The sequence below is a fragment of the Monodon monoceros genome, unplaced genomic scaffold, assembly GCF_005190385.1.
Source record: "Monodon monoceros isolate NGI ecotype Baffin Bay Population unplaced genomic scaffold, NGI_Narwhal_1 Super_Scaffold_3, whole genome shotgun sequence".
NCBI classification, from domain to species: domain Eukaryota; kingdom Metazoa; phylum Chordata; class Mammalia; order Artiodactyla; family Monodontidae; genus Monodon; species Monodon monoceros.
The window spans coordinates 40456087-40479574 of NW_021703780.1; the positions used below are offsets into that span (position 1 = coordinate 40456087).

A 23488-nucleotide genomic window follows, 5' to 3' on the forward strand; every position below is an offset into this window, starting at 1 on the left:
CACCGCAGCAACACCCAGGCAACCTTCAGAAGCAGAGCTGTCCAACTGACCAGCTGCTGATCACAAACATATGAGTGAGTTTTGCTGAGATTACAAGAAATCCATACAGGAGACCAGCCCATGCTGCCAACCCACAGAAGGGTGAGTTAATTAAATGGTTAAGACACAAAATATTGGGATAGTGAGATACACAGTGTTAGAAAACAAACTGAACAGAGAGAATTTGAAGATCTAATTGGCTTTATTCAATGATTCATGAATTGGGCAGCATCCTATCTAACAAAGAGGAGTGTGCTCAGGGAATTCCCTGGTGGTCCAGTTGTTAAAGACTCAGCACTTTCACTGATGTGGGCCCGGGTACGATCCCTGGTCGGGGAGCTAGGATCCCACAAGCCATGCAGCAGGGCCAAAAAACACCATCAAGAAACTGGGGCTTCCCTGGTGGTGCACTGGTTAGGAACCCGCCTGCCAATGCAGGGGACACGGGTTCGATCCCTGGTCCTGGAAGATCCCACATGCCGCGGAGCAACTAAGCCCGTGCTCCACAACTACTGAGCCTGAGCTCTAGAGCCCGTGCGCCCGCGCCGCAACGAAGAGTAGCGCCTGCTCGCCGCAACTAGAGAAAGCCCGCAGCAACGAAGACCCAACGCAGCCATAAATAAATAAATAAATAAAAACCAAAAATAAATAAATAAAAACAGCAATTAGCTAACTGATACAGTCTGTTAAGAAGTTATCTGTGCCAGTTGGATTCTTGTTCAAAATTTGCATGGCATACTCTTATCACTTTGCCTTAATTTTGTGTGTGTCCTTATGATTTTTGTTTTTAAATTAAGGGTACTTTAATTAATTAATTTATTTATTTATGGCTGTGTTGGGTCTTCGTTTCTGTGCAAGGGCTTTCTCTAGTTGTGGCAAGTGGGGGCCACTCTTCATCGCGGTGTGCAGGCCTCTCACTGTCGTGGCCTCTCTCGTTGCGGAGCACAGGCTCCAGACGCGCAGGCTGAGTAGTTGTGGCTCACAGGCCTAGTTGCTCCGCGGCATGTGGGATCTTCCCAGACCAGGGCTCGAACCTGTGTCCCCTGCATTAGCAGGCAGATTCTCAACCACTGCGCCACCAGGAAAGCCCCTTATGATTCTTTTTAAAAAGCCAAATAACAGAACCAGAATTATTGTTTATTTTGGTTTTCCAAGCTATCTTTTCTTGGCATAGGCTCTTTAACTCCAACTTTGTGAAGTAGAGATTATTATCTACTTTATGGATAGTTAATTGAGTCAATGAAATTTAAAAGATTTGTCCAAAGTTACTTAGTTAGCAAGAGGCAGAACTGGAACATGAACACGGCAGTCTGGCTCCAGAGCTGATGCTATTAAACACCATCTACTCTGTTCCCTGCCACACTGACAAGTATTTCCTGGGATGTGTGTAAACCAGTTTGAAAAGCATGGTTTAAAATAAAGTATGTGTATATTTACCTCCAGCCTTTACTTTCCCGAAGTTATTTCTAAATAACAGGCAGCACTCCCCAACATATAAAAATCTCTTTCAAATCAATAAGAAAAATATTGACAACCAATAGAAAATGAGCAAAGACATAGATTATTTATAGGAAAGGAAATTCAAATAGATTTTCAACCACTTGACTAAAATAGAAATACACTTAATTTCACTAACTTTTAGAAGTAAATTAAAATAACAATGACACACTATTTCTTGCCCATCATATAGATACAGATATAGAAGTTTGATAACACTCTCATTTGGCAGGGGCCAGGGAACGAAATTAGTACTGTCCACACGCTGATGGGAGGGTGCACCGGTGCAACCTCTACAGACAGCAATTTTATAATATCTACTGAAGTTAAATATTTACATATTCTTTAATCTAGTGATTCTCCTTCAAAGAATATACATCTACACTGGACATTTTTGAGAATCTAAGGGAGCACTGTTACAAGTAAGGACTACCCCAGACACCTGCAGGTATGGTCACTCTGTGAATTACATACAAGGTTATTCATTGCAGCACCGTGTGTATTGGCAGAATAGTGGAAATAACTCAATTATTCATCAATAGATGAATGTTTACATAAAAGTACCATTATCCCTACAATAGAATGTAACACAATGGTTAAAAAGGAGGCAACTCTTGTAAATACTGATTTCAAGATATGAAGTGTAAAAAAGCAAGGCAGAGAACAATGAATATGATATACTACTGTTTACGTATTTTTATAGAATATATGCAAATACATGCTTGCATATGAAGACACCGTCTCTGGAAGCTAGCAGATTCAGGTTTGAAGGGCTCTGAAACTTCTACAATTCTGGTGGCCCTTTTTAAGAAAAAGAATACAAAAAGTACAAATACAAAATTCGGTATAAGGCCTGGGGAGGGTCCTAAGCAAGCAAAGGACGCTGATGCAGAAGCATAGTTGGCTTCACAGTAAATTGCCTCTATCTGGAAAGATGCAGGAGAAACCAGTGAAAGAGTTTGGCTCCTGAGAGGTGAACTGGGTGGCTGCAGGACACGAGAAAACAAGCGATGCACCTTTCTCCCTTTGGGATTTTGCAGTATGTTATCTATTCAATAGGAAGAATTCCTTTGTGAATTAATTGCAGTGTCAAACCAATACAATTCCTAAATAACCAGAACAAACAGTAATTTCTCAGAGTAAGATACATTTCTTTCTTTAGAGACTCCCTTCATTTTCAAGACAGAAAAAGAAGATACATACCATTTTTGGTTGGTTGAGCTAAGGATAATAATGCCAACTGTTGTTTTTTAAATACCAGTAGCTTCTTTCCCTCATAAGAAGAAGAGTCTGGATCTTAAAATGGGCCTTAAGGTTTTATTTCTCATATACTGTTGATCATCTTACAGCACCTCCTTGCTGGTGTTTCACAGCATCCTGTTCTTCTTTCAGAGATACTCTAGCTTATCTATGAGGAAGTTTGTTACAGTTTATGTGACATTCCCGTCTTCTCTCTGCCTCTGTTTGCTCTGTATTTTGTTGTTGTTTGTTTTTTGCCACAGACAGAGCCCGTTGTTCTTAGATCTCTGCCTGTCTTGTCCGTCTGTCCATCCACCCGTCCGTTCTCGTATGTATCTGTATATCTCTATGGAAGGGGAAAGGGGGTTTCTCATGTAAAAATCCAAAATATAGTTCTATGAACACCCGTGTACTAGTCAGTCCAAGTGTGGCTATGAAGCCCCAAGCAAACCTTGGCACACGGGGCCGGACCCTTGGTCTGGGGGGCCATGCCCAGACATGGGCCTCTAGGAGACAGTGGGGTCCCTGGCTTTGGGGGGCTCAGAGCCCATCAGCAGGGAGATGGTGGGGTCGTCGGCATGGTCGTCCTCCTGCGAGGTCCGGGAAGATCCCACATGCCGCGGAGCGGCTCGGCCCGTGAGCCATGGCCGCTGAGCCTGCGCGTCCGGAGCCTGTGCTCCGCAACGGGAGAGGCCACAACAGTGAGAGGCCCGCGTACGGCAAAAAAAAAAAAAAAAAAAAGAGCACCGGCATACCGCTGCCCCGCACATCCACGGAGCCCGCGTCCAGCAGGAGCTGCTTCCCCAAGTCAGGGCTGCTGCTCTCTGCCTCGCGAGGCCTGGGGGTCTCGCGGGCCAGGCTGCTGTCAAGGTCAGGCAGACTCCTGTCAGGCAATGTCACCGAGGGGCCGAACAGGTCCGGCAGGGCACTGGTGTCCACGCTGAAGCCGTGGCTAGTCGGCTTGGTCTGCAGGTCGCCCAGGTTGGAGTCCATGGCGTCCAAGTGGTCCCTGAGCTGGGTCCCCTGGCTGGACTCAAACACACAGAGAGGAGGAGGGGCAGGGGAAGAAGCGGGCGACCCCAGACATCTGTGGAGCGCGAGTCAAATTGTCCAGGCGGGCTATGCTGAGGCACTTCTGGGAGGGATGGGGTGTGGGGCCGAGGCGGGCAGGGGCGAGAGGGGTCACCCCCTTCCGCCCCCGCGTCTGTGAAGGGTGTGGCCGAGGCAGCCGGCGCAGGCTCTCCCACAGGATGGAGTCAATGAGGGTGGTTGGGGACAGGGGCGTATCCACCATGGTGGACGGGTGCCCGGGACCAGCATCCTCTGCCCGGGGGCTCCGAGGTGGGCTGGGGGGGCTGCTCCTTGACTCGAACCAGGGTCCTACTGGACAGGGGCCTCTAGTCGTCTATGCTCCTTCCTGGAGAGGCCAAGGGGCTACTGGGGTAGCTCAGTGATGTCAGAGATGAAGGGTGCCGAGCCGGCAACAGCATCTGGGGAACAGAAGCTGCAGCCGCTGTAGGCCATGCCGGAGCCGAGTAGGGGCCCAGGCTGTGGATGTGCTCCAGGGAGTACTGGGCATGGAATAGCTGTCGTACAGCATCAGGGGGATCTTTCTCTTCACCCCCAGGATCTAGTTCCACTGCACCAGCGAGATGAGGAACTGGATGAGCTTGTTGACGACTTTCTGCTTCCGCTGCAGGCCAGCCACCTTCCGCCACAGGGCCTTGTTTTCTTGCTTCACGGTCAGCAGTTTGGAATCCATGCTCTCCTGCTTCCCCCTCATCTGCTGCACGTCGGTCAGCAGCTTGGTGACCCTGTCCTGGGGAATCTTTATGTCCTCGCTCCGCAGAGTGGACACGCTGGTCACTTTCCTCTTGACCAGGGGCTGCTCCTGGCCGCGCAGGAAGCACGGGTGCTGGAACTCGGTGTCGTCCCCCTCTGGCTTGACCAGGCTGCCCTGCTCAATGCGGACCACCTTCCGGAAGCCACACATGTTGAGCTGCCCCACGAAGCTGGCCGTGCTGCTGTGCTTGGAGGACTTAGGTGGCACCTCCTTGGCAGACGGGCCCTGGTTGAGCACGTGGACGCTGCTCCTGCTCGGGCTCCAGAACGTCCGTGTCTTCGTTGCTCACGAAGGTCCACAACTTGGTCAGGAAGACCTGGACGTTGCTGGGCTCCGCCGTGCCCAGGCCCACGGGCAGATCCATCCCGGGCAAGGCGGGAGAGGTGGAGGGAGTGACCACGAGGAGAGACCACGGGCCAGCCGCCACCGCGGGCCGCCCGAATGTAAACCGGCCCGGGGCCTGCGGCCCACATGGCTGCCGCCATCTTGCGACGGGTCAGCTCTCGCCGGCGCCGCCCACTGGCCTCTTTTTAACTTTTTATTTTGATTTTTTGTTCATGTCCAAAGTCTCCCTCAAATACAGTATACAGTCCTGACCTGAGCACTCCTATTTAAAAGCAAGACACCCACAAGCTGGTGGGCCACTCTGGAACCTAGGTGGGAACTAGTGGCCTTAAGGTAATTGAGTGGGAATCCAGACTTTTAAATTTTTGAAGCATGGAAATTCCCTGGCAGGACAGTGGTTAGGACTCCGCGCTTTCCTGCACGCAGAATGGCAAATTTTTTGAATCACATTCAAACGTCAATACCTGTGGGTATTTTTTCTTGAGGGAGTCAGTTGCCTCCTGGGGGGTGAGAGTGGATTGTCAGTCTTCTGGGAACCAAATGGGGAAAGGGGGCTGGTGGTTCACTGCTTGGGATATAGGTCTTCACTAAAGGCCCCTGTGTTCAGTATGGAGCCTGCTCTCTGCTCATTTGGACTTGGTGTCCCCAAGGCCAGAATCTGTCTGGTTTGGCCTTTCCGCAGTCTTCTCTCAGCATGATGTGCTGGCCTGGGAGTTGCCTGGTTACCAACTGTGGGGGGAATTAACTGCAGGTATCTCAGCTTCTTCAAAAACTTTTAATCCATCCTCTCCTTGCACCTCTGCTTTCACGGGAAACTAGAGCTGTGAAATTCCTACATCTTCCCGAAGTTCTGCCTCAGGAATTGCTTCTTGTTGCCCACAGCTCCTGCTCTCACCCTTAGGTTTTGCTTTTTCGGATTGACAAGGTCAGTAATCACTCTTCTCTCAGCTCCACCAGTTTTCCAATTAAGATGTTGTCTTCTCCTGTCTGATATTGTCTCTTCCCCTGTTCTCTTTGTGCCTTTCTTATCCCATTTCAGGGAGGTTTGCGGCACGAGGTGAGAGGAACTTGAATGTCCAATTCTCAAGATTTAACCAAAAGAGCTTAAAATTTCTTTCAAGTTCAAAGAAATGAAGCACAAATTTGTCCTTGGATCAAGATATATCTTTGTTTGGGGATGGACTACTTCTGTAAACCTTTTGTTTAGCATTGGTTTTTTCATCAATTGATTCAAAAATATTTCCAGTGTCCAGTATACTGCACAGACTGGACAAGACAGTGTTGGTTGCCAGCCTCATAGAGCTTTGATTCCAGTTTCTTTTTGTTTTTTGTTTTTTTTTGCGGTACGTGGGCCTCTCACTGTTGTGGCCTCTCCCGTTGCGGAGCACAGGCTCCGCATGCGCAGGCTCAGCTGCCATGGCTCACGGGCCCAGCCGCTCCGCGGCATGTGGGATCTTCCCAGACCGGGGCACAAACCCGTGTCCCCTGCATCGGCAGGCGGACTCTCAACCATTGCGCCACCAGGGAAGCCTATGATTCCAGTTTTGAGAAAGGAGACCCACAGATAAAGAAGAGAAGATAATATGTGTGTATATATATATATATATATATATATATATATATATATATATATATATAATAAACTGCAGTAAACATTATAATGAAAACCAATAAAAGGGATAAAGAATAATCCTATTGTCCTCCTCCAAATAAGAATTGTTAGTATTGGCTTTTCCCATCCCCCACCTCCCACTCATTTTTCACAACCCACTCCAGTTGGGCTTCTGCCTCTTACTCTCCTAAATCCCCCAATGACTTGAATGTAACTAAATACAATAAATTTCCAGACCTCCTCTTACTTGATTTCCCCAGCACCAGATAAGTGGACTTCCACTTTCTTGGGACACTTTCCTTGGTCTCCAAGACCCAACACTTTCTAACATCCACCTCTGTGATCACTCTTGACCTCCATTGCCTTCTTTATCCTGGTGATCTTGGAGACGCAGCAGCAGTGAGTGGTGGCTTGAAGCAAGATCTTAGTTCCCTGCCGAGGAATTGAACCTGGGTAGCCTGGATGAAAACCAGGAATCCTAGCCACTAGACCAGCAAGGGCTGGAGACTAGAAGTAAATTTTCTGTGGCTCTTGCCTCCACTGAAAAATGCATTTCTCAGGGAGACAAAAACTGTAAAAACAGGTATGAAGTTTATTATTAGAGACACAGCACAACAAGTGGGAGAGCACACAGAGAAACAGTTTAGTTAAGACAGAAGCAAGGCAGAGATAACACACCCAGAGAGAAAGGGTGTGGGCGTTCTCCCTAATGAGGAGGAGTAAAGAGTCAGTTAAATCCTTTATACAGCGTGGCTCTTCCCAGTCTTTGTTTACCTTTGGCCAATTATCCGGTTTCTTTTTCCACACCTGACCTGTCCTAGGACCCTCCCCAACTTGTGTGCACAACTTTTTTCCAAGATGGATTCCAGCCCAGAGGCCTATGGGGGCCCTTGGCATCACCTATTCTGGGGTGGTGACCCCTCCTTTTTGACCCCCAAGGAGCCTTTCTGTGCATGTACAGTGTCTCCTTTGCCCTAAAGATGGGAAATATAGGACCTCTTGATCTTTTACTCAAACAGGGTTTAGCCCCTCTCTGTTCCCGCCAAGACTGTTATCTTAAAGTGTACCCACCCTGTTTCTGTTGTTATTCCTATTTCGAAGTGCAAACAGGAGGCTGGTTGTAAATATCTATCCTGGAGCCCACCTATCTCCTGTTTCAGGAAATGCAAACAGGAGGCCTGTTGTAAATGCCTAGCCTGGAGCCCATCTACTTCCTGCCCCACTGACATTAAATATTGGAGCTGTCCAAAGCTTGAACCCCCTTCTTTTCTCATTTTGCTACCCTGGGAGAGTTCATCCTTAAGAACTGGAAATTTTAGGACTCATCTTCCTGTCTGGACTTCACCAATAATCCTGATGTTACCTTGCATACAGCCTTGACTCCTTTGCTCCTTCATCCTTTCCCAGCACTCTTGGCAAAGTCCTAATTCTCTGCCAGCTCTGCCATTGCTTGCACGTGGCTGAACATATCTGGAGGGAAAGGAAAACACGTACCATGCTGACTGGTCTCATTTTGAATTTTTGGTTAAGTCTCAAGTACACCTTGTGCTGGCTGACAATCATACTACATGTCCCTAGTCCAGTGGTCTTCACCCTGGAGTGTGCAGACTCCAAGGAATACACAAAGTCCTACAAAGGGACAGGAGGACATGGCCAGTTATGAATGTATCCATTTTCACATTCTCTATTTCTGTATATCCTTTTCCTAAAACTGATTTACCTGTGAACTTTTGTGCATATTTTCATTTCTCTCCTCCTCTTTAAGGCCGTTGCCCATTTGCCATTCTCCCAAGATGGGGAAATATAAAAACATCTGAGTTGCTAAACTAAAGTACAATTTGAAATTTTTTTTTTTTTTTTTTGCGGTACGCGGGCCTCTCACTGTTGTGACCTCTCCCGTTGTGGAGCACAGGCTCCGGATGCGCCAGGCCCAGGGGCCATGGCTCATGGGCCCAGCCGCTCCATGGCATGTGGGATCTTCCCGGACCGGGGCACGAACCCATGTCCCCTGCATCGGCAGGCAGACTCTCAACCACTGCGCCACCAGGGAAGCCTAATTTGAAATATTGTTTTTGAAAGTAAATGACTCTAATAATTGAGTAATGAATCCTTTAGCAAGTCAGGTGGTTTTCAATTCGTTGCTTTCAACAAAATTAATAGAGAATCTAATTGAGTTTTCAGCTTGAATATCATTAAAATACATTTAATGATGGCTTATTATGTGATTTTTGGCATATAATTCAGAAGGAGTTCAAAGAAGTGAGTGTCATTGCTATAATAAAAGTATTTCCATTCCCATTTACTTATTTATGTGAACAAGAACTCTCAGCTTTTATTCTGATGAAAAGAAAAATAGAGAATTGTTACTGAAGGTTGTCTCATTCCAGGTATGCTATTCTTACGTTTCAATGATACATGAACTGGTACCTAAAGCAAGCCCCCTGAGGCACAGTGAGGCCAAACAATACCAGAACGTTGTTGTTGTCAGAGTCTGGAGCAGAGAAAGGTTTATTGCAGGGCCAGGCAAAGAGACAGGTGGCTCATGCCTTAAAAAGCCCAAACTCCCCAAAGGCTTTCAAGCAAAGCCTTTTTCTTTTTCTTTCTTTCTTTTTTTTTTTTGGCCACACTGTAGGGCTTGCGGGGTCTTTGTTCACCGACCAGGTATTGAACCCGTGCCCCATATAGTGGAAGCAAGTGTGGAGTCTTTACCACTGGACCGCCAGGGAAGTCCAGCAAAGCCCTTTTAAAGGCAAGATGAGGGAGTGGCGTGGTTAGTTGTTGCAAACTTCTTGGTGTGGGATCGTTTGTTCTTGCAGCTGTCCAGGTAGGTCAGTTCACAGGTCACGATGTTCCTCTAAACCTCCAACGAGACAAATATTATTCTGTGTTCAGGTCAGGTCAAGGTCAGGCTATCCTGTATACTTGAAGCTATAGGCAACATTCTTTTACAAAAGGTGCAGAGCCAGCATGACTAAGCACAGGCAACAGAGCATAAAGATTAAAGTAAAACGAGGACTTACCTGGTGGCGCACTGGTTAAGAAGCCGCCTGCCAATGCAGGGTACACAGGTTCGAACCCTGGTCCTGGAAAATCCCACATTCTGTGGAGCAACTAAGCCCAGGCACCACAACTACTGAGCCTGTGCTCTAGAGCCCAAGAGCCGCAACTACTGAGCCTGCATGCTGCAACGACTGAAGCCCACGTGCCTAGAGCTCGTGCTCTGCAACGAGAAGCCACCGCTCACCACAATTAGAGAAAGCCTGTGCGCAGCAAGAGACCCACTGCAGCCAAAAATAAATAAATAAATAAAAATTTTAAAATAAAAGAAAAAAGTAAAAGGAACAGATCTAATATGGAGTCAGATTTCTTCTTCCTTAATACAGAACTAGCTAAAAACCCATTAAAAGACGCATTGTGAATAAAATTTTATATGTTTATTGATAGCTATCAAAATGTATAATATATTTATGTGATTTTGATCAATTTGCTTTGTTGCTAATAGTTCAATCCAAAAGAAAAGTTTAAACATTTAGAGTATTATGGTTAAAAGAAATTAAAAAGAACTAATTTTAAAAAATATATTTTGTTACAGAGAAATATAGAAAGATAAATACAAGACTTTTACCTATAAAATACATTAAGAAAAAATTATGTGGTGGAAGTGAACGAAATATGAATTCAAGGAAAAAGTAAATAATGTAAAATGTCCAGCTGTTGAAGAAGAGTTTATTCATATGTTCTATCTGGTATTTTTTTTAAGATTTTGTTTTTGGATGTGGACCATCCATTTCTTTTTAAAGTCTTTATTGAATTTTTTACAGTATTGCTTCTGTTTTATGTTTTTTGTTTTTTTGGCCTGAGGCATGTGAGATCCTAGCTCTCCGATCAGGAATTGAACCTGTAACTTTGCATTGGAAGGCGAAGTCTCAACCACTAGACCACCTGAGAAGTCCCTATTCATATGTTTTTCAAAAGGATGATGTTGAATATCAAAAAGCTATGGCATTGGGACTTCACTGGCAGTCCAGTGGTTAAGATTCTGCTCTTCCACTGCAGGGGGCACGGGTTCAATCTCTGGTTGGGGAACTAAGATCCCACATGCCTCATGGCACAGCCAAAAAAAAAAAAAAAAGCTATGGCATTTAGGTTCTATTGGTTACATTTAAAACAGTAATATAAACAGTCTTATTTTTAAATGTTGATATTTATAAGATACTAAAATTTTTACACTGTTTGTAGTTATTTAAATTTACAAGGAAATAAATTAGATATGAAGTAAAAGACATGCAGGAGGTCACATAGTTTTCCAAAATGTTTTTAGGGAACATGCAAGCAAAAAAATTGAAGACTAATGAACTAGTTCTGGTACTATTAGTACACCCAGGCAAGAAGGGACTCTGCCTTGAGCCCACATTTAAGACGACACCTCATGTCAACACACACAAACAATTTCGAAGGGACATAGGGGTATCTCTGTTACTAAGGATCTGACACTTAATTCTGGCACAGTGTATTAATTATCTCTTGTTATATAAAATTACCCCCAAACTAGTAGCTCAAAACAACACACATTATTTCATGATTTCTGTCAGTCAGAAACCTGGGAGAAGCTTAGCTGGATCCTCTGCTTCAGGGTCTCCCATGAAGCTGCAATCAGGGTGTTGCCAGTGGTCTCATCTGAAGGCTCAGTTGGGGAAAGACCTGATTCTAACCTTGCTCCGTGGATTGCTGGCAGGATGCAGTTCCTTAAAGGTTGTTGGACTGAAGGTATCAGTCTCTTTTTGGCTATTTCCCAGAGGCCATCCTCAGTTTCTTGCCATGTGGGCCGCTCCAAAGTGGCAGCTTGCTTCTTCAAAGCCAGCAATAGAGTGCCTACAAGACAAAAGTCATGACTTTTAATCTCAGAATTGACATCCTGTCACTCTTTGCCAAATTCTATTCAATAGAAGCAAGTCACTAGGGGACTTCTCTGGTGGCGCAGTGGTTAAGAATCTGCCTGCCAATGCAGGGGACACGGGTTCAAGCCCTGGTCTGGGAAGATCCCACATGCTGTGGAGCAACTAAGCCTGTGCGCCACAACTACTGAGGCTGTGCTCTAGAGCCTGCAAGCCACAACTAGAGCCTGTGGGCCACAACTACTGAAGCCCATGCGCCTAGAGCCCGTGCTCCGCAACACAAGAGAAGCCACCACAGTGAGAAGCTCGTGCACCACAACAAAGAATAGTCCCCGCTCGCCTCAACTAGAAAAAGAAGCAAGTCACTAGATTCAGTCCACACTCAAGGGGAGGGGATTACATATGGGCATAACCATCAGAAGGTGGAGATCACTGGGAGCCATTTTAGAAGGCAGCCTACTAGACACAGCATGACCATAAGTCTAAACATCTGCTGTTATAATTAACACTATTCAAGTTGCAAGGAAATGTGTCTCCTTGCCTCTTGTCCTTTATCATTGAAACAAAAGGTGATGGTGACCAAATGCTGTGAAGATTCATAGGTTTTGCTGTTGCTGACCCTGCAGATGGCCACTTGTTTGGGATGCAGGGAGAATTTAGCAGTGATAGTGATTAAGTAACAGAAAAGACAAATCAATTAACTTGTCAAACCTTCTCTCAGTCAGTATGAATGTAGTACCTTCTTACATAATGATGTATCCTTTCCCAGTAGGGTCACAGTTGACCACAGTGGCTGAGGAACATGTTCCTGTACTAAACAATTAATATTACTCTTCAATTTGTATATATGCATATGTATGTATAACAAATATGGCACATGAAGTTACACTGGCAACTAAATAGGCATCTAATACTTGAATAGTTTTATTTTTATAAAAATATTTCATAGGATTTAATTAAAATTTCAAAAAGTTAAATTTTCAACTGGCAGCTTTCTTTTTTTTAATTAATTAATTAATTTTATTTTATTTTTGGCTGTGTTGGGTCTTCGCTGCTGCTCGTGGGCTTTCTCTAGTTGCAGCGAGTGGGGGCTACTCTTCCTTGTGGTGCGCAGGCTTCTCATTGCAGTGGCTTCTCTTGTTGTGAGCACGGGCTCTAGGCATGCAGGCTTCAGTAGTTGTGGCACGTGGGCTCAGTAGTTGTGGCTCACGGACTCTAGAGTGCAGCCTCAGTAGTTGTGGCACATGGGCTTAGTTGCTCCGTGGCATGTGGGATCTCCCTGGACCAGGGCTCAAACCTGTGTCCCCTGCATTGGCAGGCAGATTCTTAACCACTGCGCCACCAGGGAAGCCCTCCCTTCAAATGGCAGCTTTCTATAAATAACTTTTAATATTTATTCAGTATAATTTGCAATTTACACTTCAATTTTAATAGATGATTTAAATATTAGAAAAATAACATGTGAAAGCATGATAATAATTTTAATTTTACATTAACTTCATTATATGTCTTCATGAAAATATATTCAAATTATGTAAAGTTTGAAGTCAGTTGCATTTAAGTTTTATTTTATTTTTAATTAACTAATTAATTTTTGGCTGCGTTGGGTCTTCGTTGTTGCGTGCAGGCTTTCTCTAGTTGTGGCAAGCAGGAGCTACTCTTCATTGCAGTGTGCAGGCTTCTCATTGTGGTGGCTTCTCTTGTTGCGGAGCATGGGCTCTAGTTACGTGAGCTTCAGTAGTTGTGGTACGTGGGCTCAGTAGTTGTGGCACGTGGGCTCAGTAGTTGTGGCTCATGGGCTTAGTTGCTCCACGGCATGTGGGATCTTCCCTGACCCGGGCTTGAACCTGTGTCCCCTGCATTGGCAGGCGGATTCTTATCCACTGTTCCACCAGGGAAGTCCTGCATTTAACTTTTAAATTCTTTAGCCCATTACTGTTAATAGAACATAGATTATATGAAAATCTCAGTTATAACAACATAATTAGTGACTTTGCAAAAATGAAGATAAGAAAAATGGTTTGAAATATATATTTATTAACTTGTAAATAATGCATGTCTCTTTTAAATTGAGGTAACATTGGTTTATAACATAAGTTTCATGTGTACAACATTATACTTCTACTTATGTTTACACTATAGTGTGCTCACCACCAAAAATTTTGTTTCCATCCATCACCGTAAAGTTGACCACCTTTACCCTCTTCACCCTCCCCTCATCCCTTCACCTCTGGTAGCCACTGCTCTGTTCTCTGTATCTACGTGTTTGTTTGTTTTGGTTTGTTCATTTATTTATTCATTTATTTTTTTTTAATTCCACATATGAGTGAAATCATACAGTATTTGTCTTTCTCCATCTGACTTATTTCACTTAGTGGAATACCCTCAAGATCCGTCCATATTGTCTCAAATGTCAAGATTTAATCTTTTTATGGCTGCATAGTATTCCATTTAATATACATACACCACATCTTATTTATCCTTTCATCTGCCAGTGGGCATTTAGGTTGTTTCCATAGAGTAGCTGCTGTAAATGATGCTGCAATAAACACAGGGGTGCATATTTCTTTTAATTAGTGTTTTCATATTTTGGGGATAAAACCCAAAAGTGGAATAGCTGGGTCATATGGAAATTCTATTCTTAATTTTCTGAGGAATCTCCATGCTGTTTTCCACAGTGGCTGTAGCAGTTTACATTCCCACCAACGATGTACAAGAGTTCCTTTTCTCCCTCCACATCCTCATCAACACTTGTTATTTCTTGCCTTTTTGATAATAGCCATTCTGACAGGCATGAGATTATATCTTGTGATTTTGATTTGCATTTCCCTAATAATTAGTGATGTAGAACATCTTTTTCATGTGCCTATCGGCCATCAGTGTGTCTTCTTTTGAAAAATGTCTATTTGGCTCCTCTGCCCATGTAAAAAAATCAAGTAGTTTTTGAGTTGTATGAGTTCTTTATATATTTTAGATTTTAAGGCCTTATCAGATATATGATTTGTAAATATCTTCTCCCATTCGGTAGGTTGTCCTTTCATTTTGTTGATGGTTTCCTTTGCTGTGCAGAAGCTTTTTAACTTGATATAGTCTCCTTTGTTTATTTTTGCTTTTGTTTCCCTTGCCTGTGGAGACATATCCGGAAAGATATTGCTACAATCGATGTCAAAGAGCATACTGTGTATGTTTTTTTCCAGGAGTTGTATGGTTTCAGGTCTTACATTCAAGTCTTTAATCCATTTTGAGTTGATTTTTGTAAATGGTGTGAGGTAGTGGTCTAGTCTCTCTCTCTCTCTCTTTTTTTTTTTTTTTTTGCATGTTGGCTGTCCAGTTTTCCCAGCATCATTTATTGAAGAGACTATTCTTTCTCCAGTAATGCACATCTTTATTTTGTTACTCATCCAGCCATATCTGGTCCACCAAAAGAATACCTAGATACATGCGATAATAATTAAATGTAGTCATTTTGATATTTTTTCCAGCTGTGTTGGTTTACACACATTCTTTTGTTGTTATAAAAGTAGACTTGGTAAAGTAAGAGTAAAGAACATACCTAACAGTTTATTAGCTTGATGATTAACTTTAAAAAATTTAGACCTATGATATGTGAGCCTCCATTTTTATTCTTGCCCTGGGGCACCTTCTTTTCTCTCCTCAAATCAACTCCCTCATGCCCAGCTGATGACATTACTTCCTAGTTCACTGAAAACCAGGGACAACAGAAAAGAACTTCTTTTTCCACTTCCCACCTTCTCCTACATTTCTGCCCTTAGACTCTGTCTCCCTCCAGGCATCACAAATGTGTCTATCTAGGATCACCCCCTCCACTTGTGCACTGAATCCCAGTCCTTCTCAGTCCAGAGCATCACTCCTACAATTGCACTCCTTGGTCCCTGTCCCTGTCTACTTTGTCATTCCTATCAGCATATAAAAATACCAAAATATGCCCATTTTAAATATCCTTCCTCTGAGCCTACATTTCTTTCTACATTATGCTGCATTTCTTTCCTTCCCTTTATGGCAAAATTCTTTGAAAGGACTGGCTGTACTCTTGTTGTCTTTCTCATCTACTACTTTGTCTTGAACTCTTTCCATTTCTTCTGTCAAGAGGTTGGTTTATAGACTCACAGACATAGAGAACAGACTTGTGGTTGCCAAGGATGGGGGGATGGGGGAGGGGAGGATTGGGAGTTTGGGATGAGCAGATGCAAACTATTATATATAGAATGGATAAACAACAAGGTCCTACTGTATAGCACAGGGAACGATATTCAATATCCTGTGATAAACCATAATGGAAAAGAATATGAAAAAGAATATATATATGTATAACGAAATTAACACAACTTTGTAAATCAACTATACTTCAATAAAATAATTTTAAAAAAGAAGTGGGTTATGAGGTCCATACCTCCTCCCCTTAAATCTAAACATGTTTGTAACTGTCTTATAACCAACAGAATGCAGCAGAAGTCATACTGCATGATTTCTGAGGCTAGCTCAGAAAAGATTATACAGCTTCTGCCTTACTCATTTCAACATGCTCTTGGAGCCATGAGTGCCATGTAAGAATCTTAACTATCTCAAGGTTGCCATGCTGTGAAAAAGCTCATGCTACATGGAGAGGACAAGTGCAGGTGTTCTGGCCAACATCCCCAGCAGAGAGCCAGCTGACGGCTGCCATCAACTGCCAGAAATGTGACAGAAGATGCCTCCAGATGATCCCAGCTCTCAGTGGTTAAGTCACCCTCAGCCTTCAAGTCTCCCCAGATAAGGACCCAGACATCACTGAGCAAAGACAAGCCATCCTTACAGTGTCCTTTCTGACACAGTATTCCATAAGCATAATAAAATGGTTGTTTTACACCAAGTTTTGGGGTGGTATGTTAGGTGGCTATAGTAACTGGAACAGTGTGTGTGTGTGTGTGTGTATGTATGTGTATACATATATACATTCATATATTTCCTAGCTCTATTTGCTGAGAAGGCCTAGGAACGATGGCATCATTGTAGCAATGAAGATATCTGGCACCCAGATCTTGGTTTCCACATACTACCCTTTGTTAAAAGAAGCCAGAGAGGGCTTCTCTGGTGGCACAGTGGTTAAGAATCCGCCTGCCAATGCAGGGGACACTGGTTTGAGCCCTGATCCGGGAAGATCCCACATGCGTGGAACAACTAAGCCCGTGAGCCACAACTACTGAGTCTGCGCTCTAGAACCCTCGAGCCACAACTACTGAAGCCTAGAGCCTGTGCTGCGCAACAAGAGAAGCCACCGTAATAAGAAGCCCACGCACTGCAATGAAGAGTAGCCCCCGCTCACTGCAACTAGAGAAAGCCCACAGACAGCAATGAAGACCCAACGCAGCCATAAATAAAATAAATAAATTTATTAAAAAAAAAAAAAAAGAAGCCAGAGGCTCTTGAAGAAATGGTTGATTCCTGGGCTGAGTCAGGAAAAGTACAAATTGAGCCTGAATTACCTCTTGTACCAGAAAGTAATCAAATAATGTTGTAGACATTGCAAAAGGACACAGGAACCAGCTTGGAGCACTTTCTCATTTGCCAAATTTGGGATAATTTTTTTCAACCTTACTTTCTGTTTAATTCATTTTGCCAAACAAACATAGTGAAAACTTTAATCTGACTAATTGTGCAGAAAATAGAATTTGTAGCAAACATAACAGGATAGACTTACGTCCCTGGCAAGCTGGATCTCCACGAGATCCCATAGATTGCCTTGTAGATGGCCTCCTGGGAGGGAGGTCCTAGGAGGGAGAGGCACAGATCTGCCAGTCCCTATCAGAAGCACAGGCTGCACGTGGGAAGGAAAAGCACAAAAAGTAGAACTGATGTTACTTGGATCTCTTATCACTACACGTGGAATAGTTCTGATTACTGGCCAAACTCAAGGTGTCGTCTTCCCAAACCCATATTCCTTGGGCATCCTGCCTGCATCCGTAGGGGATAAGTTTCAAGTTCAATGGTTCTGAAGCCTCTGCTTCACCAGAACCTGCAACGTAAATTTGGGGGTGGGGGTGAAGGTGGGGAGGGGTAGACAAAGTCATAATTGCTGGTGTCACCGGTGCAGAGTCTGAGATCCCAGACTTCAGGAGCTTGCTTCAGGAGGAAACAAGAGAGGGTGCCAGGTCACCAGCAAGAGCCCAACTGCCCTAAGCCTCAGTACTCTCAACCAGTGCCCCAGGAGTATGAGAGAGTTCAACAGCGGCGGCCTAAGGTCCCCACTAAGCTGCTAGGTGTCTGGGAGTTCCGAAGGCCGAAATGGGACTCGTTCACATCCTGTGCTTTTTGCGGATGACAGCCATAGCCAGCAGCCGATCCCTCTCGAGGAGTTCTTCACGGAGCTTGGCCTCAGTGAGACACAGGTGAGGATGCTGCCCTTCATCTCCTTCATCTTCACCTCCATCAGCGCCAGGATGTCCAGCTGCTCGTCCAGCTTGCAGGAGCTCCTCCTCCGTGGTGCCTGACGACAAGTAGAGTTGTTCGAACCAGTATCAGAGAAGCCCTCACAGCCCTCCCCCCCCCCACCAGCTGGGGGCCCTTGGGGCTGTGGCAGCCTCCAGCTCCGATGCTGCGGCTGCGGCTGCGGCCTATGAACTCCACTTGCACCACCAAGCCCATGGGCTTCCCATCTTCTCCCGTGGGAATGGTGGGCGCCAGGTGGCACGGATCCCAGAGTCTGGCGCTGCCCAAATTTGGGATAATTTGTGCATGAAATCAATGATGATAGTAACTAACTACAATTAATTAAATAAAATAGAAATGCATGGGTCCAGGCAATATAAGTAAATATGGTAGTAATGGATTACAAGTTATTGAGTAAAATTGGAATCCATGAGTCCATATGATATAAATAAATAAATGAATAAATGAGGGAGAAAGAAATGTTCTTTTATAGTCGATTGTTGACTGAAAACTGAAGAAGAAATGACGGAGTAAAAAAAAAAAAATCACCATTTAATAAACATCATCGGGCTTCCCTGGTGGCGCAGTAGTTAAGAATCTGCCTGGCAATGCAAGGGACACGGGTTCGAGCCCTGGCCCGGGAAGATCCCACATGCCGCGGAGCAACTAAGCCCGTGCACCACAACTACTGAGCCTGAGCTCTAGAGCCCACAAGCCACAGCTACTGAGCCCACGTGCCACAACTACTGAAGCCTGCACGTCTAGAGCCCGTGCCCCACAACAAGAGAAGCCACAACAATGAGAAGCCACAACGAAGAGTAGCCCCCGCTCACCGCAACTAGAGAAAGCCTGCGCACAGCAACGAAGACCCAACGCAGCCAAAAATAAATAACTTTTAAAAATAAAAATAAACATCATCATGCTTATTCCGATGAGAGTCATAAAGGGATGCTAAGGCAGGTAGGTGGAGATTTGGTGATGTGCCAGATACTTAGGAATTACAAAGGGACAGTTAGGACTTTAAGGTGGAGAACCTGCCAGACTGGTTTGGCAGCATCAGGAGTGAGATGGTTTTGCCTCCAGCAACTCCTGATATGATACACAAAGGCCGCATCATTTCTCTCTTGCCCCAACATGTACTTAGGTTGGAGAGATTGTACAGAAATGAAAAGCCTGTACTCTTTAAAACTAATTCATGAAAGAGAAAGACAGAAGAACTGCCCACATTGAAGGAGTCTGCAGATATGTGACTACCAAATGCGATTTGCAATCCTGGACCAAAAAGGACAGAGGCATTAGTGGGACAGCTGATGAAATCTGAATTGTACCTATAATTAGACAGTGGTGTTGACTTCCTGATTAGGGTGGTGTATTTGTTTGCTAGGGCTGCCATAACAAAGTACCACAAACGGGGTGGCTTAAACAGTAGAAATTTATTTTCTTACAGTTCTGAAAGCTAGAAGCCAGAAATCAAAGAGTCAGCAGGGTTGGTTCTCTCTGAGGGGCTGTGACAGAAGTCTCTTCCATGCCTCTCCCCTAGATTCTGGTGGTTTGCTGGCAATCTTTGGCGTTCCTTGGCTTGTAGACACATCAACCCTATCTCTGCCTTCACATTCACATGACATTCTGGTCTTGACGTATGCTGGTCTGGACGTGATGTTCTGGTCTGGACATGTCTGTGTCCAAATTTCCCCTTTTTATAAGGACATCAGTCATATTGGATTAAGGGTCCACCCTACTGCAGTATGACCTCATTTTATTTTAACCAATTACATCTGCAACAACCCTATTTCCAAATAAGGTCATATTCTGAGGTACTGGGAGTTAGGGCTTCACTATCTGAATTTTGAAGGGACACAATTCAACCCATAATAGATGGTTATATTGGGGCTGAGAGAAATAAGCAAATATACCCAAATGTTGACAAATGGGGAATCAGGGTGAAAAGGATACCAGAGTTCCCGATACTGTTCTTAAGCGTTTTCTGTAAGTTTGAAATTACTTCAAAAATTTTTTTAAATTCAATAAAGTGCTGAGTTTATGTATTACACAAGATCTTAGTGCTGAACCTACCATGGGGAAGGAACTATAAGGAGATGATAAAGGTGTTTGGGTGGCCTTATTGCAAACTTGCCTGAGACATAGTGAGGGTATCAGAAATTAATACATTATGTTTACACAGCACTTCATAATTTACAAAAAAAAAAAAATCTTATTTCGTTTGTCCCTCCTGACAACTTTGTGAGGCAAGACTTTTTCAATTTTATAAAAAAACTAAAGAAAGGTCAGCTGACTGGCCCAAGGTCTCCATCATACAACTGTTAAAGGTAAACTGAGGCATGTTAAAATTTTAAGTTTGAGCAAAAAATGCATTCAAATGGGGCCGCGCCAAACCAGAAGTGGTTATGAGCGCTCCTCAGACCTCAGCCAGAGGAAAAACTTAAATGGAGAAAGTGTGGAAACAGAGAAAGGAAATTATTTGATTGGCTATAGCTTAGCCTAGTTGGCTGTGTGTGATTGGTTGTCCTTTAGTGTTTTTTTGTTTTGTTTTGATGTTTTGATTTTGTTTTTGTGTTGCCTGTGCCTCCCAGCATGCAGGATCTTAGTTCCCCAAACAGGGATCGAACCTGTGCCCCCTGGAGTGGAAGTGCTGAGTCCTAACCACTGGACTGCCAGGGAATTCCCTCCCGTGGCATCTTGATTACATGACCTTGAGGCATTTACAGGTTTAGATTTTGGCTTGCTTAAGTAGGCCGCCATGACATTAGAGCCACTCAGTCTGATGGCCTCCTTGTTTAATTAACACAACTAATAAATGATTAGTTTGGACCCTGATCCAGTTTTTTTTTGACTTGTAATGACCTCCTGTGGCAGTAGCAAATGATAACACGAGTTGACTCTAAACAAAACTGTGACTTCCCTGGTGGTCCAGTGGGTAAGACTCCACGCTCCCAATGCAGGGGGCACTGTACGATCCCTGGTCGGGAACTAGATCCCACATATATGCCTCAACGAAGTCAGCATGCCACAACTACAACCCAGCGCAGCCAAAATAAATAAAAAATATTTTAAAAACAACAACAACAAAAAACCTGTGACATCCTTTGTACCATTTTGGGGTAAACAAGTTCTTCCCAAGAAAACAATGTCTTCTTCTTAAGATCAAACTGGAGTTTAGGTAAGAGACCATAGAGGCTCCAGATATGAGGTTCACTATGGGCCCTTTCCTCCGCTGTCCACACTCTACCCCCCAACCACCACCTACGGGGCGGGTGTGGGCCGGTCTCCATATGGACTTCGATTTCCCTCACGAACTTTCAGGCCAGTGCCTGGGGAACAGGGTCAAGAAAAGGCCTTCAACCCGTGCCACAATACAGCCTCTTGGACATTTCCCACCAGCAACTCTCAGACCACGCCCCTCACGTACAAGCTCGCTCTTCCTTATTATTGCCCCAATAGTTAAGTCCCAATCATTCTCCTTCGCACCGCTGGCCAATCATGTTCTTTCTCTTTTTATAAACCTCCGCCCTGGCTCCTGCAGTCCAATGATTGATATAATCGTCTTCAAAGTCACGAAGCGAGAGTGAGGGGTTTCAGCGCCGCAACTTCGGGGCCCCACAGACCTGGGGAAGAACTACGAGCCTGCGCGGACTGTAGCCACCAATGCTCGCTCTCCCCCCTCCCCCCACCTAGGTTAGGCGTGTCCCACCCCCACCCCCCCAACCACCCAATGTAAAGCCGAAAAGGGCCTTAGGTGCTTGACTAGCATACTAGGTCCACTTGCCCACTCTGTCTGTAGGGGCCCAAGACCTTGAGCATTAAGCTTAGAGGCCCAGTATGACTTGGTCAGCTCCAGCTGGCATGTCTCTGTTGGGCCTTCAGCTTCCAAAACACAGAATTATAAAACGGTAAAGCTGGACAGACTTTAGGAATTGTTTAATCCAGACCATTCACATTGCACTGACTGTTCCAAAGGCTCAGAGGCCCTCCTCTCCTTTCTTTCTCTTGGTTGGGGGAATTAGGGTCAAACTCGGCAGGTGCAGGACTTGCCAACACCACGCCCCTTAATCCTGGCCAGGCTGAGTAAGGGCTTCCATCCCAGCCTCCGAGCTCCAGCCAGCTGTCACACAGCGGGTTAAGAGGGCTGAGGAGGAGGGTGACATGGACGAGGAGGACTGTTCCTGGCGTTTGCCCGGAGGCCCTCTCCTCCCAGGGGTCCCCTGCGGCAGGCCATGGACAAGGCCTTCTTTATCTTCCTGGTCCTCATCCTGACACTACTGACGCTGGAGGCTGTTTATAAGCTGCTGTGGCTGTTACCATGGGCAAAGTTTGGGGACTGGCTCCTGAGAACACCTCAGATGGAGGAGGAGCTGGAACTGTGACCGCCTTTCCTATAAACGTCCTCTTTCCCTGCCACAGAGGTGAGAGGGGAGAAAGGGGGAAATGGGGGCTTTGGAGGGACACTTGGAGAGCTGAGAGCAGCTATCTTAAAATTTCTGCACCTATACTCCGGGAATTAATTTTGAAAAAGTTTATACTCCTCAAGTATTTTTAAGTAAGCACCTAAAACTTTTCATCATACATTAACATTGTTTCAAGGATGTAATTCCTGGCATACAAAAAATATTCACATTTTAAAATAAAACAATTAAATCAATCTTTTGTGTGTCCAGGGGAGTTGAAATATCAGAGTGACTTGATATTCACCACCACTCGTTTAAAAATATAATTGGGAATCCTTCCTTTTCTTCTTCCATCATTCTCTTTTCTCCTAGAACTTCTATTACCATTCTACTTCTCCACAGACAATTTTATGCTTTTATACTTGAAAGTCTTTTATTGACCAATCTGTCACTCTTTCCTACATAAACATATATATTAATTGAGATGAAAAATATTTTTCTTTCTTGTGACCATAAGACTCTAGTTTTTTAGAAAAATTTCTTCTGGGTTATCATTACAATTATTATGTGAGCAGAACTGATTAAATAGCATAAAGATTGTACACATTTTCATAATTGTTAATATTAAAGGTACATTTTTTTTCTGTTTCAGCTTGCAGGATCTTAGTTCCCTGACCAGGGATCAAACCCCGGCACCCTGCTTGGCAACACAGAGTCCTAACCACTGGACTGCCAGGGAACTACCTAAAAGTACATTTTAAATGAGATAGACAAGGTGGTGCTCGTGGTGCCTTGAAGAAACAGGTTACATGTCTCTTTATTTAAGACAAGGTAAGGGAATTCCCTGGCAGTCCAGTGGTCAAAACAAAAACAAACACAAACAAAACCAAAAAGCAAACAAACAAAAAACATGGTAACATTATCCCGAGGAGATTTCATGATTGAGAACTACAGTATCCTTTTTTTTTTTTTTTTAAGAGGGAGAAAGTCTATTGTAAAAGAGAAAAGGAAGAAGGAGAAGCTCTACTGCAGGAATTTACTGAGGAAAACAAATTTTGGGAAAATTGAGAATCTGGAAATTAAGTCCCTTATATCTCCCAAATCCGAGTACCCTTGGGCAAGTCTTCATGTCCCCCAATTTGAAGACTATAAGCTTGGATGACTGGAGAGAAGTGGTGTGGGATTCTTT

The 23488-nt window shown here is 44.3% G+C and overlaps 1 protein-coding gene and 2 pseudogenes across 1 annotated transcript; 1 reads left to right on the forward strand and 2 right to left on the reverse strand.

Moving 5' to 3' along the window:
* Positions 1-3281: 3281 nt before the first annotated feature.
* Positions 3282-4982, reverse strand: LOC114907874 (annotated as a pseudogene).
* Positions 4983-17763: 12781 nt separating this feature from the next.
* LOC114907563 lies at positions 17764-20656 on the reverse strand (annotated as a pseudogene).
* Positions 20655-22278, forward strand: LOC114907564 (small integral membrane protein 40-like). Its single transcript, XM_029243286.1, is given in 3 exon segments — positions 20655-20673; positions 21999-22070; positions 22073-22278. Coding segments are annotated over 3 exon segments (297 nt in total).
* The last annotated feature ends 1210 nt before the right edge of the window (positions 22279-23488 follow it).